Below are 21,999 nucleotides of genomic sequence, written 5' to 3'. Positions count from 1 at the left end.
TTTCGAAACCAATATTTACTAAGCCAAAAGCAGTCTCTCAGTGTCTTACAGAGAAGGTGTTCTAGAATTATAAAACTTTTTGGTCACTTCCAAACAAGTGGGATGGTAAAAACTTAAATTCCTGGTATTTTTGCCTTTTGAAACCAGGAAGCCTTATTTGCTATTAAACCTAAGAATTACAAGCCACCCATGACATGCAAGCCTTAAGTTATAAAACACATTTGTCACAGAGGAGGAAAAAATGGATTTCACCAAGAGAAGAAATTGCTGCATTGAAATGCTTAGCTTCCTTTGGTCCCCTCTACTCAAGCTGAACCCTGCTGTTCCCATCCGAAATTCCGTGAAGCAAGAGGATGTGACGTCACCATCTCTCACATTGACATTGTCCCTCTATAGCAGTTTAGCCAGGCTCCCAGTGCCTTGAGGTTTGGGGGGATTTTTTTTTTTTTTTTTTGGATTGTGCTTCTTTTTGCCTATGGGAAGTGGGCTTGCCCCATTGTCCAGGCTACTTTATCAGGCTCCTTATCAGACTTGTCACCAGCATGGCACATACGTGTTCACAGGGCACTAAAAGCTTCATGTGGCCCTTCAGTTTTGTAACCACCCTGGATTTGGGAGTGGAAAACCACCTTGCCTTGTCCTTTGCTGGGTAGATGTTAGCCCAGCCACATGCTTCTGGAACTTGTTTGCCTGTTAAATATACCTTAAGTTCAGTTCTGTGATATCTGTTCATTCAAATGCTTCCTTATTTTTTTTACTTTTTCAAAAACTAAGGACACCAAAGAATTATACAAATTCTAAAAACAAACCATTTTGTCTGTGCACTGACCAGATTAGCAGTGGTTTCTGACAATTCCAGACTGAGATATAAGAGCCAGTGAAAGCTATTTAAATGGCAGTTGCTGTGACATGGGACCTCAGACATGGACTCAGGAATCACATAGTCTGGCTGCCGGACCTGTTCTGCCCCTCCCTTGCTGTGTGTCTGTGCTGTTTCCCACTCTGTAGTGGGGGGATACTAACACAGTCACTAAATACTAGATAACATTAGGTAATAAATGTTATATAAATGTTAATACAACAAATACCTTTGTAGTCTAATGACCTGACCTGAGGTCCTGGTCTGAGCTGGAGAAGTATCTCCACTGTAAGGATAAAGATCCCCTCTCTGGGATGCTGACTAATAAGAATCCCCCTGCTAGATTTACTCTAAGCCTTAATGAGAGATGTCACTGGTATTCAGAAATAGCACTTCTGCACAAATAAGATAGAAACGGAGAGGGAAACAAACCATAAAACACTGTTAAATACAGAGAACAAACTGAGGGTGGCTGGTGGGATGTTGGGGGCGGGGGGAAGGGCTAAAGGGGCGAACGGCATTAGGGAGGACGCTGGTTGGGATGAGCACTGGGTCTTATACATAAGTGACGAATCACTAAATTCTATGCCTGAAAAAAATTGTATACTTAAAAAAAAGAGAGAAAGAAGTAGCATTTCTGCTCTCATGAGACTTTTTTCTTCCAAAAACCAGGAGGTGACATGTCTCCAAAGGAACACCAAGAGTTAAAATCCTACGTTAACCACCTGTATGTCATTGACAGCCAGCAGGCCCTGTTTGAGTTGTCACACAGGATCGAGCCTCGGGTGTGAGCCCCAGCAGCCCACCGCCTCGCCTCCCCTGTAACTTGCAGCACTTTGAGCTATGGGAATGTCAGTGCTGAGCACGTTGCTTTCCTGTGAGAAAAGAAGTTGCTGAGTTTTATCAGTATATCCTAAGACACCCACCGGAAAGCCCAGCAAAGCGTGTTCAGGAAGTTGATGTCAGCCACCAGACATGGGGAGAGGCCTCTCCTAGCTGCTCTCAGAATGAGAAGGCAAAGAAAGCGTCAGAAGCATTCTTGAAATGGAGAAGTCTGGTTTCTTATGACTGCATTGTTGATCCAACCCAGTTTTCAACTTGAGATGTGCCCGCGTCAAGACGAGAGCATGTCTTGTCCTACAGTGACCCAATATTTCAGTACGAGTGTGCGTGAAACGGGAGTTTTATGTTGCCTGGTGACAGATTACTGTTTATAGGCTGTCAAAGAAGCAGCTCATCTGAACACCTAAAGACAGTGATGGCATCTCTAGATTTCCAGGGAGAAGGAGTGGCTGCTGTCAGTACAAACTGTGACATCACCAAAAGCCACTTGTGTCTAGGAAATTAGGACCGCAGCTGGCATCCATGCTCTGATTTCCAAAAGGGAAATGTCAAGGCATGCATTTCTTTGCATCCACAATCATTTATCAATGTAGGCTTGCAGGTGAAATTCGTTTCTGCACAACCGATTTGCAACTATAGGCCAGTTAGAGTACGTTGCTTTACCAGTAAGGAAAAATAGTAATCTTTAAGAAGTGGACTCATTGCTCAGTTTCTGGAGATTTTCTTTACGTGTGCAAGAAGATTCACATTTCTTACGGGAACAATACGATTTTTGAAAAAGCACAGCGCCTGATAGATTATAGGCACTCAGTAACTGTTTATCAAGGGAACAGAGTCCCAGAGGTCTACATTCTTGTGCCTGGCGATGCCGTAGTGTTTGGCATCCTCCAGCAGGCTCCTTTGCCCACAGCAGAGAACGGTAACAGCCAACACAGGGAGGTGAAGTGGGATTTGGTGTGTGAAGCACTTAGCACTCCCTAGAGAAGAGCAAGGTATTTAGTAGTGACTGCCTATCTCTCAGCAAATGCCAAGAACCCCCAAAATACCCAAATGTCTGATTATGTTGGACACTTAAAAGTCCTGCAGTCCACTCCTAATCAAGGCCCAGAGCTCTTCTGTAATTTGTCTTTTTTCCCCCAGAGTCTCAGAGTCTTCGAGTCTACTTTTTATTCCCATTTTTACAGACGGGGGCTCCTACAGTAGAGAAAACCTCATGCTATTCTCAAGAACTGGTTAGAGAATTTCCCCCGAGCTTAAAATGAACAAAAAAAGCCTGTGGGCATTGCTGAAATACAAGGGCCCTCCTTCATGAATTCAGTCCATTCATCTTCTACACGTGTAAGTTCTCTCCTGCCTGTTCATCTCTCGGGTGTCTGCACAGAACTGCTTCCTTCTGGCCCATTAACACCTTATTACTGTGGGTATCCAATGCTTTCTGATACCCTGTTAGCAGTGCTGTTTCCTGAGTTCGAGAACCACACTGAGCTTGAGAGAGTGCTGGAAGGTACCATGTGGAGGAAATTTTGGGTAGGACTTTCAAAGAGATTTGGTCTGTCCCAGCACGTGTAAACTTCAATCCTGAAAACTAACAGAGTTTTACAGAAAGGGACCATCCGGGGATGGTCCACTCAAAGAAAAGCTCCAGGCTACTGGGAATGGACAGAGACCCACTGGAGGAGACCAGAGCCATCAGGACTAGGAAAAACCGGTTCGTCTCATGGCTGATCAAACACTGGAGAAGCTCTCCCCTTGGCAATTATTGGGGACAGCATGGGCGTACAGCCCATGTTCTCACCTTTTCTCCGTGCTGGGGAGGATCATTTGGTTAGTCTAATCATGTAAGGCCATTTTGACATTGTCTCCACGTTTTACAATTTAAGTGTCTGTTCACAGATCTCCATTACTCCAACCAGAACATGACCTCTCGAGGACTAATTTGCAGTGGAGAACTATTTCAACATAGCACCTGCTGCTTAGATCCCAATCCAAATATGTACACAACCAAATGAATCCACACGTACATCATGTTTAAACTCATTCTGATGGTGTAGTCAGTATTCCACGTGTCGTGGGTAGAAACAAGCCAGGGACGATGTGGGGCTCGCCCAGTCTCCTCCAGCCATGGCCATGTGGCTCTCAGGGCAGCAAAGGGAAGGGAGGGTTTGGTTTAGTTTACATTTGCTTTTTCATTCCTGTCTCCTGAATGTCAGAATCTCCAAATCTTTGTTAATTTTAACAACCGTCTCCAGAGATTTCCCAATCATCAGCAACTCAAAAGTTTCAGAAGCCCTGTGAAGACGTAAATCAGGAACTCAAGAATTGAAGACAGAACTGGGAATGGCTTTAGCTCCGCATGAAACTTTCCTGAACAAAGCTGAGCCGTCTGGCCGTGAGGCTCCCTGTGAATAGGGATTCCCTTTCCAAACATTCGCCAAGGCCTCTTTGAAATAGATTTTGTTCTGGCTAGAAGGGTGGACCAAGATGTCGAAGCTCCTTTCCCGCTCTTAGAGTGTTGCGATTCCATAAAATCTCCATTCACTCTGAAAATCTCTAATCTGCCAACTTCCTCAGCAAGTGGTGCCCCAGCGCTTCTCAGTGGGTCCTTTCTGCTACGGCACCACCCTCAGGCAGTCCTGTGGGCTCATGGATTTGTCCGCATCCCGGCAAACCGGCCCTGCTTACAAGGTAGCACAGGACCAGTTTTGTGGGCAAAACTGCAACCTTCCTGAAAATTTTTTTCATACATATTTCCAGATGCTCCAAAGGCTACAGTGTTTTAAGTTCACTTTTTGTTATCATCTGTACAATTGCCAAATGGTTACAGTGCTAAGTATTATGACCCACGTTCACTTTATTTTAGTATCATTAATTCTGTTTAGATTAATGCATTTCCCTAGACCCATATCCACAGGCAAGTTGGGTGGAGCGTGCATTGAATTCAGAATAATGAGGATAAAGGAAAAAGCCAGCCGTCCCAGTTGGCAGGCAGAAGGAGTTGCATCCTGTAGGCTAGCCTCTGGGTAGAGAGAGACAGTTGCAGGGAAGAGGGGGTTGGTGATTTCTGATCCCCGGAGCTGGGCTTCACCGCTGCCCCAGTCCCAGCCCCTTTGGCTCGTTATGGCTGTCACATCGCAGATCTCAAACCTCGTATTCTGAAATGGCACAGCTGATCCAAGCTGCTCAAGAAACTAGACAGAAACATTAAAAAGGGGGAAGATCAGGTCCACTGCAGTTATCTAACACGGCGTTCTTTTTAAATGCTTCAAAGACATGTCCTTAAAATTTCAGCCTGCTCATTAATGAGCGGGCCATTGTGCTTAAAAAGTAGTAGGGGGAAGAAAAGTTTTTAAAAATTGCCAAAAAGTTAGATGAAAATGTACTACTGTATAAAGCAAAGCTGTATATACTAAACGTTTTTTAGCAGAGGAATATTTATTTGCATAGCCTATTTATTGTATTCGTATTACACGGTTATTAAATACTGGGATGAAATTGATGCCCTGAAGCAAGGACTCTTGCCTTTTAATGTGTCATTAATTAGGACTGCTGTGACATTGTCAGCTTGCATTAACAATTAGAAGATAGAAAACCCACAATCAGGGTGTCTACCTAACTTCTCAGGGACTACACTTCGTAGTTTTCCACCATTATAAGAGCTGGTAAATATGAAACATTTGTGGAATTACCAGAATTGCCATTAACAGTATTTTCTTTCTCCCATGTCACGCTTTCTGCTTCTGTATATAGGACTGTGCTGTGTATTTATCGAAGCTAGTAAGCAATAATTTATATGTAAAAAATGCCCAAGCAATATAAGGTGAACACTTCTATAAGTCACTGTTACCTTATCTTGTATTTTCAAGTGTTTTTTTTTTAAACTGCTTTTCCAAATATAAGATTATGTTAAAGATACTGTTGATGCCTCATAGCTTCTTGCTGTGTCTGTGATGTTCGTGGGCTCCATAGCCTATGTCTGGCAGCATGTTCTCACTGTGTGGAACTCATTTGCTCACCGAGAGGGCTACAGGCAGGTGAAGGGATTCCCAGGCAGCCGCTGAAGCTCTGAATCACTTATGCTGCCCCTGAGCCGTTGGAGAACCCAAGGACCCTGGGTAGGAAATCCCATCAGGATTCTCCGATTCTGTCCTCCCCACCCCCCCACCATACTCAACTGGGATCAGCAACTCTGCCTTATCAGCCCAGGTACTGAGGGAAGCTCACGGCCCTGGCGGCAGTGCTCTAGGTCTCAAAGGGAGGCCCTGACCCCACAAGAGGTGCGGGCAGGATGGTAAAGCACAGGGTAATACTGATGTTCCCCGAAAGTGGAAAAACTAGACCACGTCATTGTTCAAAATCTCTACCCCTTCTGATGGGAGGATCACACATCCTGCTCATTGATGTCAAGCCTGGTTTTTGGCACGTGGTAATTAATCCCTTCCCGCAAGAGGATTGTATATCTCACCATGTTGAACTCAGGAGTGGTCAAATGTCCTGCTGCGTCCAGTGAAAAATGGGGAGAAGTGACCTGTGCAGCTTGTAAACTAAAGCTTTACAAGGGAGCGGGTGCTGGCATGTCACTTCTGCCACAAGGCCTACAATGTTCTGGGAAAAGGTGTTTCCATCCACCTGAGTCTCCAGCTTGGGAAGGACGCGGAACATCATCATTAGAAGCCACTGGTATTTGGGGCTGTTACCTCAGAAGAATTTAGCCTAAGCTAATAAAGTCTCCCAAGGCGCTTCTTTCTTGATAAACTGCCCTTTCCCTCAGTCCGTGTGGGCAGTAGTATTGGCTTTGCAGAGTACCTGATGGATGAAGCTACCTGTTGTCACACATCCATGAAAAGACCTTGTCTTTATATGGGAAACGGTAAAGACCGGAAGATGATTTTTTCAGGCTCTTGTCACCCAGAAGTGGCAGTTCTGAGTGACAAGGGAAAATGAGAGGTGAGAGCATAGGCACTGCTTCTGAGAGAACCAGGGAGCAGAGAGAGGAAGACCACTGGGTTGTAGGGCCTGTGTCCTCATCTATAATCACTTCCTCTGTGGGGCAGGCCTACATCTGGAGCAAAGCAGCAGAGGAAGGGAGAACGGAAGCCCCAGGCTCCAGCTTCAGAAGGGAACGGAAGAAAGCCAAATTCCCGTTGCTCCAGATAGTTGGGAAATTCTCTTTACCAGGATCGCCCATACTGGGAAGAGGAACAAGCCTCCTGTTCAAATTAGCAAACTTTTTTTTTTTCAAGATTCCTATTTATTTATTTATTTATTTATTTTTGGGAGAGTGCAGGTGGGGAGGGGCAGGGGGAGGGGCAGAGAGAAGGAGAGAGAGGATCCAAGGTGGGCTCTGTGCTGATAGCAGAGAGCCCAACGCAGGGTTTGAACTCACAAACCACAAGATCGTAACCTGGGCTAAAGTCGGACTCTCAACCGACTGAGCCACCCAGGTGCCCCCAAATTAGCAAACTTTAGAATGAAATTTCTGGTCTTGGTCCTAGTGTGCTAGCTACAAAGTCCTATTTTAGGGACTGGGAGAGAGCTCCATGGCTGGTTTGGTTCTCCTCTGAGATCTTCCGGATCCCCACTTGAGCTGCCCAGTGTGTTTGTTTTCCATTTACTACTTGAAACAAACAAGATTCCTAAAGCTTTAGACTTGCTAATGTTCTTTAGTAAAGTATTCCTGTTCAAGAAGGCATTGCAGTTATCTCTTAGCCGAGAGCAGTCTGCATCCTTTCCCAGCACAAGAAAGGCACACCCAATAAGCAAGACAGAGGCACTATCAGAAGCATGAAGTCCCTCCTGGGGATACGAGCTGAGATCCCTCCTCCAGCCACACCCAGGGTCCAACTGCACCTTTCAATTTTCTCTTTCTTAAAAAAGTTTTTCTTATTTTTTTTTTAAGTTTATTTGTTTTGAGAGAAAGACAGAGCAAGCATGGGAGGGGCAGAGAAAGAGGGAGAGAGAGCATCCCAAGCAGGCTCCACACTGTCAGCGAGGAGCCTGATGCGGGGCTCGAATTCAATGAAATGTGAGATCATGACCTGAGCTGAAATTAAAGGTCAGACGCTTAACTGACTGAGCCCCCCAGGTGTGCCCTCCATTTTGTTTCTCTTAGGGGGACTTGATGTTTGCTCAGGAGGGACTGGACCTACTCCTCAGCCCTACTGTGGCTCTTGATTATGCCTCTCCCCTGGCTGGGGAATCTTCCAGGGGTTGGGTTAGGGTTCCCTGTGGTTATTTTTCAGGGAACCTCACCACAGCAGCCCCATAGTAAGGTCGGCAGCCACCTCGGAGCCCTTGGCTTTGCCCCAACCTGGAGTTAAAGGAACTTCTGGGCCCTCCTTGAATGGCGCTTCCACTCCAGGGTGAGATCAGGCAGGGAGAGCATGGGAATGTTCCAAGCCCTTCCCTGCTGGCTAACCACACCACCTCACCGTTTATTTCCTGCCAGAACTACACCATGCTGCAGGACTTCTCAGTGGGGCTGGGCATTTTCCCCTCGAAGAGAAGAACTAGCCTACCTGTGGTCGACTTGCTCCCAAGATCCGGGGCTGTTTCTAACATCCCCAGGTTTCCAACATGGAAGTGGGGAGGGTGGAAAGGGCAGGCGCCCCTCACTGGATTGCACTTCTCCCCAGGAAGACCCATGGGCAGTCCCGGCCTTGGGGCCTTGCTTGTCCGAGCTGCTATCCCCGGGAGTGATATTGAGCCCTCCTCCCTGAAGGCCCCTTTCCGGCTCGCAGGTGTTTGGAGGTTCCCATGTTGTCTGTGTGGTTAGAGGCGGTTAGAATTTGTGTGAAAATAATCGCATTCTGAGAAAATGTCTGAAGTGTACACTTGTTCTTATCGTCCTGACCGGAACCAAAACAACGTAGCAGGAAGGTCAGAGTCCCAAAAACAATTAGCCCATGTGGGAGACTTAAGGCAATGCCAAGACCTTCCCCAAGTGTTATGGCCACAGTGACTCTCCAATATCTCAGAACTCAGAAGTCCCTTCCTCTGGCAGCATCTCATACAGTGATGCCACCACCAGGCCAAATCCAGGGTGTGGGGTCCGTCTTGACCACCCCCCTCCCGCAAGCTCCAACACCCCCTGTTCATCATCTTCTCCATCAGCATCCTCCCCGCATTGTCCTGACTGAGCTCAGACCGTTGCTGTCTGGTACTTCAGTCGTGATGGTAACCTACCTGTGTCCTTCCCTCACCATGCAGCCCCATGAATTCCGTGCCCCCCCCCCCGCATAATCTCCCAGCTCAGAATCCTGCAATAGTGCCCCCCACCCCGGCTTTAGAACTAAAGCTCAGTAGCATATGAGTGCTTCACATCCTGGCCTCTACTTACCTCTCCAGGGCTCCTCTCCACACAGATGCTCCCAAGAGACTAAAAATTTGGGACCCCCCCCCTTTAAACTGATATTCTCTGGGGAGCGAGGGCAGGAGATTATTCGATTCCTAATAAATAATGGCTAAATAAGCGTATGTGGGGCTTATTTGCTGCTTTCAAGGTGTTCAATCTTAAATCAAGACCAATAAGAATGCACAGATAAGTGGGGTGGAGGGCCCATACCTGGAGGAGCCCAGGCCACCACAATTGCCTTAAGTATAATGAGCTCTTCCCCACCAGAGATGTGCAAATGGACCTGAAAGCAACCAGCAGTCTGCTCATTAGATGAGGGCTGTGCTGGGAGACCTTTCTGGTCCCTTTCAGTTCCTGGCTTCTGAGAGAGTTGGTGCAGAGCTGTGATCACTGGGGCTAAGTGATTTTGTGTCGCTTTGTTTTTTTGTTTTTGTTTTCTTTTAAGGAAGTGACTTGGCTGATGTGGGAAATAAGAACTGCTCATGCTCCCTTGTGTTCAGTGGACCCGGCTCTGCCTCTGCCTTGAGCTGGAAGGGAAAAGGCAGGGGGAGGGTGTTGCAAAGGAGCCCCACCCCTTCCCTGTCCTGTGCCCGATGCTGACTCCACAGTCCTAGCAGAGATGAGTGCCAGAAATAGACAACCAAATAGAAGTCCCTGGAATCACTGCAGTGGGGCCTGCTTCGGAGTACCAAGCTGGCTCCCGCCTCCCGAAGGGTAAAGCGAGGACACGGTAAGGGTAAACCGCATCCATTCAGCCGCCTCTGTATTAGCCCTGCCACTTGGCCCCAGCACACCTTCTCGCAGCCTCCCCACCTGGATCCGGCACTCAGGTCTGACCAGTCTCTTCTCCACCCCTAAACACACTGTGCCCAGGAGCCCATCCGTCCCTCCCAGATAAGACTTGTCCACTCCAAAGCCCTCCTGGATGACCCCATCTTACAGAACCTCTTTATCACTATCAGAATTCTTTTTTTTTTTATTTTTTTTTCAACGTTTATTTATTTTTGAGACAGAGAGAGACAGAGCATGAACAGGGGAGGGGCAGAGAGAGAGGGAGACACAGAATCTGAAACAGGCTCCAGGCTCTGAGCAGTCAGCACAGAGCCCGACGCGGGGCTCGAACTCACGGACCGTGAGATCATGACCTGAGCCGAAGTCGGACGCTTAACTGACTGAGCCACCCAGGCGCCCCTATCCCTATCAGAATTCTTACAGCAGGTCCCACCCGTCGCTCTTTGGGGAACCACCCTGTGCTGTCTTGCCTCCCATCCAGTGTAGGCTGCCTTGAGGGTTATAGTGTCACGTCTGTGGCCACACTACCAGGTCCAAATCAGGCTCAGACATTGAAGAACTGAGAGAACTAGTGAAAGTTTCCACCTCGATTTTAGCCACTGTTCCTGTGCATCATAAACAGGGGTTAATATGCCCCCACCTCACAGGGTTGTATGAAAAATAAATCCGATGCATGTAAAGTGCTTACTACAATGCCTGGTACATAGTAGGCACTCAAGCAAGAACTCTACTGATGATGAAGGAGAGGGAGAGGGAGGGGGGAAGGGGAGAGGGGAAGGAAGAAGAATGAAGAGGAGGAGAAGGGGAAGGGGGAGGAAGAACAAGAGGAAGAAGGAAGAAGAGAAGGAGGAGGAGGGGAGCAGGAGGGGAAGAAAGAAGGAGGGGAAGACTGGATGCATGTCAGATTTGCACCCACATTTCTACTCGACTGTGGGCAAAAGTCCCTGAATTTCTCTTATGTTTCTGCTCTCAATTGTCTACCAAGATCATTAGCAACATCTTTGCCACAGAGCAATTGTGATGGTGAAAGGGACGGTGCATGTGAGAGTCCTCTGTACATGCTAAAGTGAGATACAAATAATGTGATTTCCTTTTGAGTCCCCGCAAACCCTGCACGACACTGGGACAAAGCAGCAAGTCCCTAAATGTCTGCTGATTGATGTGAGCACAGATGTCTGCATAAAGCCCGCAAAGTTGCGGTCACACTAATGAGGGAGCGTGGGGCAAGCTGAGGGCAAAGTACAAGCTAACAGCACCCCTCTCCCCAGGTGGGATGTGTGATGTTCCGAGGGCACTCCAAGAACAGGGGAAAGGAAGAAAGCAGACTTGGCTGATAGAGATCACAGTCACGCAGGACAGGAGTCTCCTTCAGTTTATGGATAACTAGGTAAACTGCAAGAAAAAGGCAATCTTACCCATAACCTAATCTCCAGAAACCTATAGATTCTGTTTCCTGGAGCCCTAATATCACCCTCCTCGAGACGTAAGGGGGTTTAGGTGCTTGCCATGGGGATGGGGGAAACAGAAGCAAATGAAAAATTAAATTCCCTTACTTCCTACAGCCCACTGACAAGTCCTGGAAACAGGCGGAGTGACCTCCCTCTAGGAACTCAGCTGCCTCGATGATGGCACTTTGCTAGAGGCACAAGGGAATCTTGGCTTAACATTATCCTGACCCCCCAGGAACCTGTGAGTCTCAAACATATAAAAATTTCTTTGCAAACCTCCTTTATCTTTAACTCCCAAGTATATGTTGGCAATTATATGCCAAGCATATGGCCCCTTATATACATCTAAAGGGTCTCATGACTGAGGTTTTACTAAACAGTAATAAATGGTATTTTCCTAACAACAGCTAGCCCCTCAGGGTCCTGGAAACTTTGCTTCCAAAATTCCTTAGAGACTTAGGCTGTTCCTAACCCCCCTCCCAACCTGAAGGTATATAAGCAATCACTCTTCACAACCCCAGTGCAGCTCTTTCTGCCCACGGGTCCTGTCCCTGTGCTTTAACAAAATCACCTTTTTGCGCCAAAGACGTCTTCAAGAACTCTTTCTTGGCCGTCGGCTCCGAACCCCACCATCACCCCCAAATCCCACAAATACTCATGTTAGCATTAACACTGGCATTAACAGATTAACACAAAGAGAGAAAAGGCAGATCAGACCTTGGGCCTGTTCACACCTGGTCTGGGGCCACCACCTCCCTGAGCTCCCGGGAGGGCTTTTCCTTGGTCCCACCCGCACCCCCTTCCGGGCTGCCCTGTCTGCTCCGCCCACAGGCCCCGGATCTCCGGGACAGCAGCTCCAACTAACAAGCCTCGTGCTTCCTGTTGGCAACACAGAAGCGCCATAAATCTGACGAGAGATTGGGAAGGATAGACGCCTACTATTCTTCAGTTGTGTCCTTTGCGGGGGAGGAATTTTCTCTGGTTTCATTTAGAATCAGTTGCTGCAAGTACTACAGGACTGAGCCTAGACTGAGCCCTGGGTTGAGAAGCAGTTCGCTCTGTGAGGCCAAAAGAAGGCAGGACCGGTCACGCTGCACCTCAGGTTACATTTGCCTAGTGTTTTCCTTCCCTAAATCGACCAGTAACACAGTTTCTCTCTCTCTCTCTCTCTCTCTCTCTCTCTTTCTCCCTCTCCCTCTCCTTCTTATAGTGAGCTAATATTCATCTGCAACACACTTCATCATCTCTAAAACATCACATATTTCTTGAGCACCCACTATATGACAGTCTTCAAAGTGATAGGGGAACAGCCATGAGCATAATATATATCCTTTTCTTCATGGAGCTTCACTCCAATTGGAGAGACAGACAATAAACAGGACAAACAAGTAAAACATGTAGTCGTACCTCAGATGATAAGAAGCAGGAGAGTGCCAGGGAGGTCAGTGAAACGTCGATACGGCAACCAGGGAAGGACTTTGTTACGGGTTACGTTGTTCCCCTCCAAACTTGCATGCTGAGATCCTACCTCCTAGGACCTCAGAATGTGACCTTATTCGGAGACTAGGTCTGTACAGAGGTTATCAAGTTAAAATGGCATCATTGTGGTGTGGGCCACCTAGTGTAACCGGCGTCCTTGTAAGAGTGGCAAATTTGGAGACCACCCAGGGAGAACGCCATGTGAACATGGAGACCGCTGCTTCGAGCCAGGGAGAGAAGGCTGGAACAGGTTCTCCCTCACAGCCCTCAGAAGGAACTGACCCTGCCAACTCCTTGATTCCAGGTTCTCAGTCTCCACAACTGTGAGACAATAAGTACCTACTGTTTAAGCCACTCAGTTTGTGGTACTTCAATATGGCAGTCCTGGGAATATATAATATCGCCTTGCTGAGAAGACCTGAAAAAAGAGAGGGAGCCAACCATGCAAATCCCTGAGGGCAAAGCATCCCAGGCTGTGGAAACAGCGAGTGCAAAGATCCTGAAGGTACACCCGGCGTTCAAGGACCAACAGGGAACCTGGTGTGGCCGGAGTCAGTCAGCGTCGGGGGTGGGGGGGGGGGGAAGCAGAGGAGGCCAGGGATGACGAGGCCAGAACACAGGAAGCCTGGAGGTTTCCTCTACCTCAAAGGAAAAACCACTGGAAGGTTTCAAGCAGAGAAGGACGTGGTCCGATTTGTGTTTCCACAAGATCATGCTGGCTGCTGAATTCCCAACAGACCAAAAAAAATGGAGTAAAGATGGAAACCGGGAAATCGGTTAGGAAGTCCTTGCAATAATCTAAGCAAGATACTATGGTGATCTCCACCCGGTGGGGGCAGTGGGGTGATATGACGTAGAATAGTTCTAGATATTTTGAGAAGGCAGGTACGACAATGGCATGTACTGACACACTGGATGTGGAGAGACGGAGGAGTCAAGGTTAACCCTAGGGATTTGGGTTCGAGAAACTGGAATGATACCATCGTAATTATCTGGTATGAGAGAGCCTTAGAGGGAGCAGGTTTGAAGGAGAATATCGAGAGCTCAGCTTGAAATATCCATGAGGGAGCCGGTGGGTCTGGTTGGTATGCTAGGTACACTGCACATTCATGCCTGTCCACTTCTTGGGTCTTCGCCAAGGTCAAAGGTGGAAGCTGGGCATTGTGTAGGATGGGTATGTGCTTTGGGTTGATTTAAACTAAACAACGATCCTTTAGGCCTCTGGGTCCATGCTCTAAGCATCCTTGGCACAGCCGTGTAGAATGACTGCGCAGCACTGAGCCCTTCCAAGTTCCACCCGACATACACCAGCCCGTTGGGTCAGCAGGCTACCTCATGGGGCCACTAACTGAGGCCCATGACACTCTTCCTCTAAGTACCACGCCTGCACCTTTGACTTCACAGATTCGTTCATTGGCTGCCTTCTCATTCAGGCTTCCCTTCCCAGAAGAAATGCAGAAATATGAGTTACATTGTTGTCATCACGATTCTGAAGGCTGTAGTTAGCCATGGTTTTGCCATAGGCGTAAAACCCACGTTGTAATAGGACCACAAAACAAGCTTTGTAACGTGGTCCCAGGCTTGCAACTCAAATTTTCCATTGTACCAACTTGATCTATTATAAGAAAGGACTTTCTTTTATCCTCAAAACAATCCTGGGAAAAACGAATTTCTATCTACAAAGCGCTCAGCTCTTTCGACGCTTAACGAATAGTGTTGAGGGAAGGGGCGGGGCGGGGGGGGGGGGCTTTGACTGGGTCATGACCGAAATGTGAGACGTTAGCGACACCTGGTGGGCATGCGGCGATTCTGTGCAGAATTTAAATCTCCGTTAAAAAAAATGCGTGTTCTTGAGGGCCCGGGTTAAATCAAACGACACAAAAGGGCCCTGTTAGAAGCCGGCGGCAAAGAGTGAAGCAGTGGCTTTGCTGCTGTCCTTACCGGGCCTCGGTCCAGTGGGTTTTGTTCTCTGTGTTTACACTACACTGCAGAGCATTTTTTAAAATACAGAAATCAAAAGAACGAGAAAGGAGCCGGACTAAAGAATGTTGACGCTTGAAGGGGTCAGGCAGGCACTGTAATCTGTGGTCTCCTAAGGGGGTGAGGAAGGCGAGGGAGGGGATGGGATGGCTGGGGCAAGTCCCCACTCCTGCTGGGTCCCGCCATTGGCCCTCAGGAGAAAGGGAAAATCCCAAACACGGAGGATCCAGCGCTTCCCATCTGATCCCCGCTTCCTTCTCTCCTCTATGGTCGCTGTACTGCTGCCCAACCCCACCCCATCCACCTTTTTCTCCTCCCCACCCCCATCCCGCCCTTCTCCCCACCCCACCCGCACCCCACGCTTCTCCCCTTCCCACTCCATCCATCCCCACCCACTCCTCCCCCCTCCACCCCACACGTCTCCTCACCCCATCCCCACCCCAACCCCACCCCACTCCCCAAGAGACACAGGTTGGCTCCAGTCCAGCCGAGCTACACCTTTCAGGGACCCTCGCTCCCAAGCCTTTGGACTGTTCATTCAACAACCAGTGGCAGAGCGGGTACTCGGGTACTCGTGGCCTAGGAGGCGCTGTGCTAACCCTGGGGGTAGGTCGGTGAATCGGACACACCTTCCCTTCGGGGCCTGGGCTGCACCCCCCCCCCCCCGCCCCCATCAAGTCCCTGCTCTTCAGTTAAGTGACTCTTCCCAGGCCCCAGGTCTCAGCCCCTCCCCTGGCCAGCCTGGACTCCCCTCTGAGGGGAGCCTTCAACCCCCCAGGTTTACCCCCAGGTGTACCCCAGGCACAGGCGCTCCTGTGCCTCCCCTCCCCTCCTCAGAGAACAGGCTGTCTTTTACCGCTGATTTGTCAGCGTTCAGCACCAAACCAGGCTAGGGCCACGTAGGGTGTGGCTGCTGGAAGCCGGAAGTTAACTGTCGCAGAGCCGGGTACAGGGGCCTCTTACTACCCAGAGGTGCTGCGGCCGCAGGGGGCCAAGCAGCAGTCTCTCCATCACTGGGCGAACTCTGCCTGGGGCTCACTTCAAGGCCCCGGGGGAGGATGGCATAAGCGGAGAACCTGCCTGAGAGGTGAGAACCTCCTGGAGCCGGCGGTGTGCCCAGGGAGGTCCCTTTGGGCCCCTCCCAGTGTTCTGGTGTCCATCTGTTCAAGGAGGTGGTAGCAATTCCAGCATGTTCCTGAGCGCTTATTGCTCCTGGGAATCCAAGTTCCTTTCCCCAGAGCAGATTCCAGGTAAGCCAAGCCTCCCGTCTGTGCCAGCACTCACGTCTGTGCCAGTGGCACTCAGTCCAGGGACCACGTCTCATGTTCTTCCGCGAGGCTCTGGCTCTCCATCCAGGGTTCAGAGGAGACCGTGGGAGACATTAACTAAGCTGTGCTGAGAAACAGCACTCTTGCTGGTTAGGGATGCTAGGAATCCTCGTTCTCTGCTCAACTTTCGCCTCTACGCTGTCACCCCAACAGTCCTGCCAGAGCGAATTACCTTGCTGGCTCACCATGCAGGCTGGGAATTTCCCCAACTCTCAAAATGGCTGAGCAGCCATGTTTCCCCAGCCTTTGACAAGCGTCTGGAACATTCCCAGGTGTGGACTCAATGGGCCACCTGTAACCCACTAGATTGGAGTATGTGGGGGGAAGGAAGGCACAAAATGCAAAGACAAAGGATTATTCCTTCCCTCCTCCAGTCTTTCCCATGAAAGAGCCTTGAGGGCAGATCCAGAAGGAAAAGAAGGAAAACATCATCAGCTTTCCATCCCTCAGGCACTTGTATTGACCCCAATGGTTGCCACTGGGCTCCTTTTGTTCTGTGCCACAGGCAGCAGTGGGGCCAGCTTCTCTGGAAAGGCCAGAGTGGAGATGCTGGGACCAGCCAACACCCTAGAGGAACCCAGTCTCCATTGTGCATTGAAATTCCCATTTGCCCGGGGCTGAGCTTCTCCCTCAGAATCAAAGAGATCCATAAATGCGGGGGACAAAGCACAAACAAGGCCTGGAAGCCAAGAGCTGCTTGTAAAAATGGAGATAAACGGGCATTTCAGAGCTGTGCAGGCAGTGGGCGGGGGGCATCACCCCTTCTCTGGCTGGCACTGCCTGGCCACTTGATCTCCAAACATTCCCTCCATTTTGGAGATGCCAGGTTGGTTTGAACCCAAGACCTGACTGCTTTGGAGTGGGATTAGGGAGGATTGCCAAGAAAAAAGCCACCCTCTGGGTGACAAATTTGGGACTTCCTGCATTTCGTGCTCCTGTAGTAAGCCCTCCAGACATGGACAATGCAATATTTTGACAGGTTATTTTTTTTCTCTTAAGAAAAGTTCCCAGTCTTAGGGGTTGTTTTGTTTTGTTCTTGTTTTGTTAATAGTGCAGATCCTAGCAGTTCAGAGCTGCTTGGCGTCTTCAGCGAGATGTTAAAAAATAGTCTAGTTTTCTCCCACTGTTTTCCCTACCCTTTGGTCTATTTCACTCAGTGCTCCAGTAGAAAGATCCGTGGAGGATGAGTCAGGAAACCTGAGTTCTGTTTCCTGCTCCACCTTTTTCCCAGAAGTGTGACCTTGGGCAAGTCATTTATTTTCTCTAAGCCCAATTTTCTAACATTCTGTGAGTACACAGAACCCCAGAGAGGGAGGAGACACGGCTTGGTTCATTCACTATATCACCAAGTAACAACTGTTTTGATTCTCTCCTGGAGAGTTCATTTGTTCACTGACTCACTCATCCATCAAATATTTCATATATGCAGGAATCATGACAGGCATGAAGACACAAAGTTGAGTAAGACATGGTCCCTGCCCATGAACAGGAAGCACGCCATGCTGGAAAAAGGACTGATTTTCTGAGGGACACAGCCAGGTCCCAGTACTAATTAGCTTTATGGACTTAGCCAAGGTTTTGTAACTTCTCTGAGCCTTGTTTTTCTCATCTGTATAACGGGCTTATTGTATAGGATACCTAACCATCCCCATTTGCCTCAGACTGAGGAGTTTCCCGGGACACAGGACTTTTAGAGCCAAAACTCAGAAAGTTCCAGGCCAAGCAGGATGAGTTGGTCACGTAAATGAGAAATTAATTGAAACGACACATAAAAAAGGTAGCACAGAGTCCTGCATCTAATGGCTGCCCTGTAAATGCGGTCCCATGCGTACATGTGCACATGCAGGCGCATACGTGCACCTACACTCACACCTCATAACATGAAAAAGGAAAAAGGAGACATGTAAACACACAAACACGGTACAGCTAAGGCAGCCCATGGGGGAGCCAGACTGCTGAGAGGAGCCAGGAGAGGCTGCAGAGAGCCGGAGCCCGGGAGCAGGGCGTTAAAGGGGGAGGTGGATTTTATCAGGTGAGGGTAATGACTAGGAAAGGGCATCCTATGCACGAAATATTTGTAAGTGCACGAAGGCTAACAGCTTAGCACTCTTAAGGGATGTGCTCTGGCTGCTAATAGAGGGACTGCAAGCACAGAGGCCAGTACGAGGCTATTGTAATAATCCGAGAGAAAGGTACCCGTGGCCTGGATTTAGGTGGCAGCGTGGGTATACAGGGAAGGTGACAGATTGGAGAGATATTTAGGAGGTAAAGGTCAAGAGGAGTTTGACTGAGAATGATTCTATTGAGTGAAGCAAATTTGTGAATGCATGCATCTTGAAAGATGTTCATAACAAGAGATGCACCCCGGGAATTGTATTAAATTTTATGACGTTTTTGATCCACACTCTAAATGTGATGCAGAGAAATAATCAAGGCCATGTTAGGACTTTTGTGGGCCTTGGATACTTTGCTTTCATGGATCCCTTCCTGCATTAAAAAAAAATTATATATATATATGGAAGAATATTGGTATAAAAATGAATATATTCCAGAAGTCCAGGAGTATTATATTCGTTTTTTCCTCCTGATTTTAAAAGCAATTTTAAAACCTTCATAGGTCCCTAAAAATAGGGTGGACCTCAGACTCTGGGCATGTGGTGCCTAAAGGCTCAGGCACCTTGAAAGCCCACAGATTCTGGTTGTGCTGAATTTTGACAAGTTCAATGTGAGCACGGAGCGCCATCTAGTGGCTCGCATGCTTGCAATGCACCTGAGCTGTTCTGCCCTGCTGAAAAAAGTGAATCTGCAATCTTCAATCAGGGGTCTCAGACCAGACCCAAATATCTATCAGTTGGTGAATGGATTAAAACAAACAAAGAAGCAAAAACAAAAAAAAAAAACAACTACAGTATATGCATATATTGGCAAATATTCAGCAATAAAAAGTGACTACTGATAAGCACAACGTGGATGAATTTCAAAGTGAAAGAAATTAGACCCAATGATGACATGATATATAATTCAATTTATATGAATTCTAGAAAAGGCACAATTATACAGACAGAAATTAGATCATTGTTTGTCAGAAGCCAGGGGTTAAAGGAATGTTACTGACTCTACCGATGTTCAAGGAAATGTCTACGGTCTGAATGTGCCCCACCCCTTCCTGGCCAATTCCTATATGAATCCTAACCCCAAAAGTTGATGGTATGAGGAGGTGGGATCTTTGGGAGGTGATTAGATCATGAGGGTAGAGCCCTCATAAATGGGATTCGTGCCTGGTAAAAAGAGGCTCCAGGGAGATCACTAGCCCTTTCCACCAGGTGAGGATACCATGTGAGAGAAGGTGCCAGCTATGAACCAGGAAGCAGGCCCTCACTAGACCTTGACCTTGCTAGTGCCTTGATCTTGGACTTTCCAGCCTCCAGAATAGGAAAAATCAATGTATGGTGTTTGCAAGCCATGCAGATCAATCAGGCACATTTCCGGGGGATGGATATATTCTTCATCATGATTATTGTAACATTTATATTTCTGTATACATTTTTCAAAGCTCAACAAACTGGTAATTTCATTGTTTGTCACTTATTTCTCAATAAAGCTAACTAAAAAAAAATTTAATGTCAAACCTCTAGACCAGACGAATTAAATTAGAATCTCTGGAGACAAGGCCCAGGTGCATTGGGCGGTTCTAAAGTACAGTCGGGGTTTGAGATCGACTGTGCTGTGCAGAAGGGGATCTGTGAGAAGGCCAACTTCACTGAGGCATTCCCAATGGGAAGGTGCAAATATGAAACTTTTAAAAATAACTCCTCCCCCTGGGCTCTGTTCAAGCATCAGGAAGGCTCCCTCCACATCTCATACCTACTATTCCTTTCCATTCACTTCGTTACTATAACGGCCTAATTCCAGTTACAAAAATTCCATCCTGCTCATTTTACTGCTTGACTCTCTCAGGGCAAGGAAGGGACCCTGATCTGGGCCTGAAGAACTAAGAGAGGGTGGGGATGGTCGGTTCCTCCAGCCTTTCTTTCCTCTGCATTCACCTGGTGGGGGAAAGAAGGGACAGGCTGCAGTTCAGGAGGTCCCCAAGACCACCCTCATGTTCCATGATTCTCTAGGAGAACTCACAGAACTCAGAAAAGCCAATATACTCACTATTATGATTTATTCAGTGAAAGGACACAAATTAAAATCAGGAAAGGGAAGAGGTGCATAGAACAACGTCCAAGAGAAACCAGGCATGAGCTTCCATTTGTCCTCTCCCAATGGCATCATGGGACAGTGTTTACTTCCCTCAGCAACTATGTGTGCTGACACACACAGAGCATTGCTAACCCAAGAACTCACTATTATGATTTATTCAGTGAAAGGACACAAATTAAAATCAGGAAAGGGAAGAGGTGCATAGAACAACGTCCAAGAGAAACCAGGCATGAGCTTCCATTTGTCCTCTCCCAATGGCATCATGGGACAGTGTTTACTTCCCTCAGCAACTATGTGTGCTGACACACACAGAGCATTGCTAACCCAAGAAACTCACCTAAGCCTTGGTGTCCAAGATTTTTATTGGAAGTCAGTCATGTAGGCATGGCTGCCTGCCCATGTGACTGACTTCAGTCTCCAGACCTTAGACATCAAGCTGATATCATGTGGTCCAAGGTCCCCAGCATAAATCACACTATTGGCATAGACTATCTGGTATGACCCAAGGCCCCCATGTAAACAAATATACTCCTATCAGGCAGGACATTCCAAGGGCTCAGAGATTACCATCCAGGAACACAGCAGGACCAAACCTTTCTTTGTGCAAGCTTACTCCTTCACTGCGCCCAGGCCTATCTGTATGCCCATGGAAGGAGTTGGTTAACTTTGTTGGGTCTAGCTCATTGTCTGCATGGATTCCATGTGAATGCTGGTAACCCTGGTGGACCTGAAGGATCTGAGCACTTTGCTGATATCCATTGTTATCCCAGCACTTTGTTGTAGCCTCTGGAGTCAGAAATGGATCCCAATCAGTATTTCATACCATCCTATTACTACAGCAACACATACAATTTAACACTGAATTCAAGACATCCCTGTATTAAAACAAACAAACAAACAACCTCCTTGGCCATTTTCCCATAATGCAGGCTTCCCTTCCCACTCAGTTCCTCTGGTGCATCTCCCTCAGGAGCAAAACCAAACTCTCCCAGCTAGCTCTCTTTTGTCCCCACCATCAACGTTTAGCTCCAGCCTCTACGTACCTAAATCCATTTTGGGACTTGGCAGAATTAAAGCGTCTTTCATTTTTCCGGGGTCCACCCTCAACAAGGCACTTGTGATGATATTTAGCAATGTACCTGCCTCTGTTACAGGTACTGTTGCCTGGCCAGCCACCACGGAGGATTCTCCTAGCCGGGGATGCTGTGCTGCTTCCAACATGCTGCAGGAACTATGATTTGTTGTCTAAAATCTGATGGCCAGCGGGTATCCCTAGTGGAACCAGGGCTTTGTTGAGTGTTTCCTGAATTCTTTCCTGTTCTCCTAGTCGTGAAAAGCTATCAGCGATCTTGAGGTAACTCCTCTTTGCTATGCGACAATGTTAACTGTGCTTTATTGTTTGTCTTACCAAATAGCTTTGATTTGTTTTAAGTAAATACTGTATCTTACAGGAATGTCACTCAATTGATTTGCTTCTGCAGATGCCACGCAGTTTCATGCAAGTTTCCTGCTAAAAACAGCTGAGTCTGTATGTGTCATGTAGCTATCCCTGCCATGGGTGATGGAGCACAGCAGGGCGTATGCAGGAACAGGGGCTCTGATCTACAGGCAGGGCAATGACTTTGCCCTCTGGGTGAGGGAATGCATCCAGCGAGAAAGTAATTGGGCTCCCAGGGGCCAGCTGAGCTGGAGGTGGGCCCAGGAACATTATTA

At 47.9% G+C, this 21,999-nt stretch overlaps 1 protein-coding gene across 1 annotated transcript in view; it reads left to right on the top strand.

Moving 5' to 3' along the window:
* The window catches only part of RAPGEF5 (Rap guanine nucleotide exchange factor 5), a 227,518-nt gene extending 221,904 nt beyond the window's left edge, over window positions 1-5,614 (top strand). Inside the window, 1 exon segment of the mRNA XM_030308087.1 lies at window positions 1,532-5,614. Within this exon segment, the coding sequence (XP_030163947.1) occupies window positions 1,532-1,650 (119 nt within the window). The 3' untranslated portion in view covers window positions 1,651-5,614.
* The last annotated feature ends 16,385 nt before the right edge of the window (window positions 5,615-21,999 follow it).

Source organism: Lynx canadensis, chromosome A2 (assembly GCF_007474595.2).
Source record: "Lynx canadensis isolate LIC74 chromosome A2, mLynCan4.pri.v2, whole genome shotgun sequence".
Classification (NCBI taxonomy): Eukaryota; Metazoa; Chordata; class Mammalia; order Carnivora; family Felidae; genus Lynx; species Lynx canadensis.
This window is presented reverse-complemented; position numbering and strand designations above follow the sequence as displayed.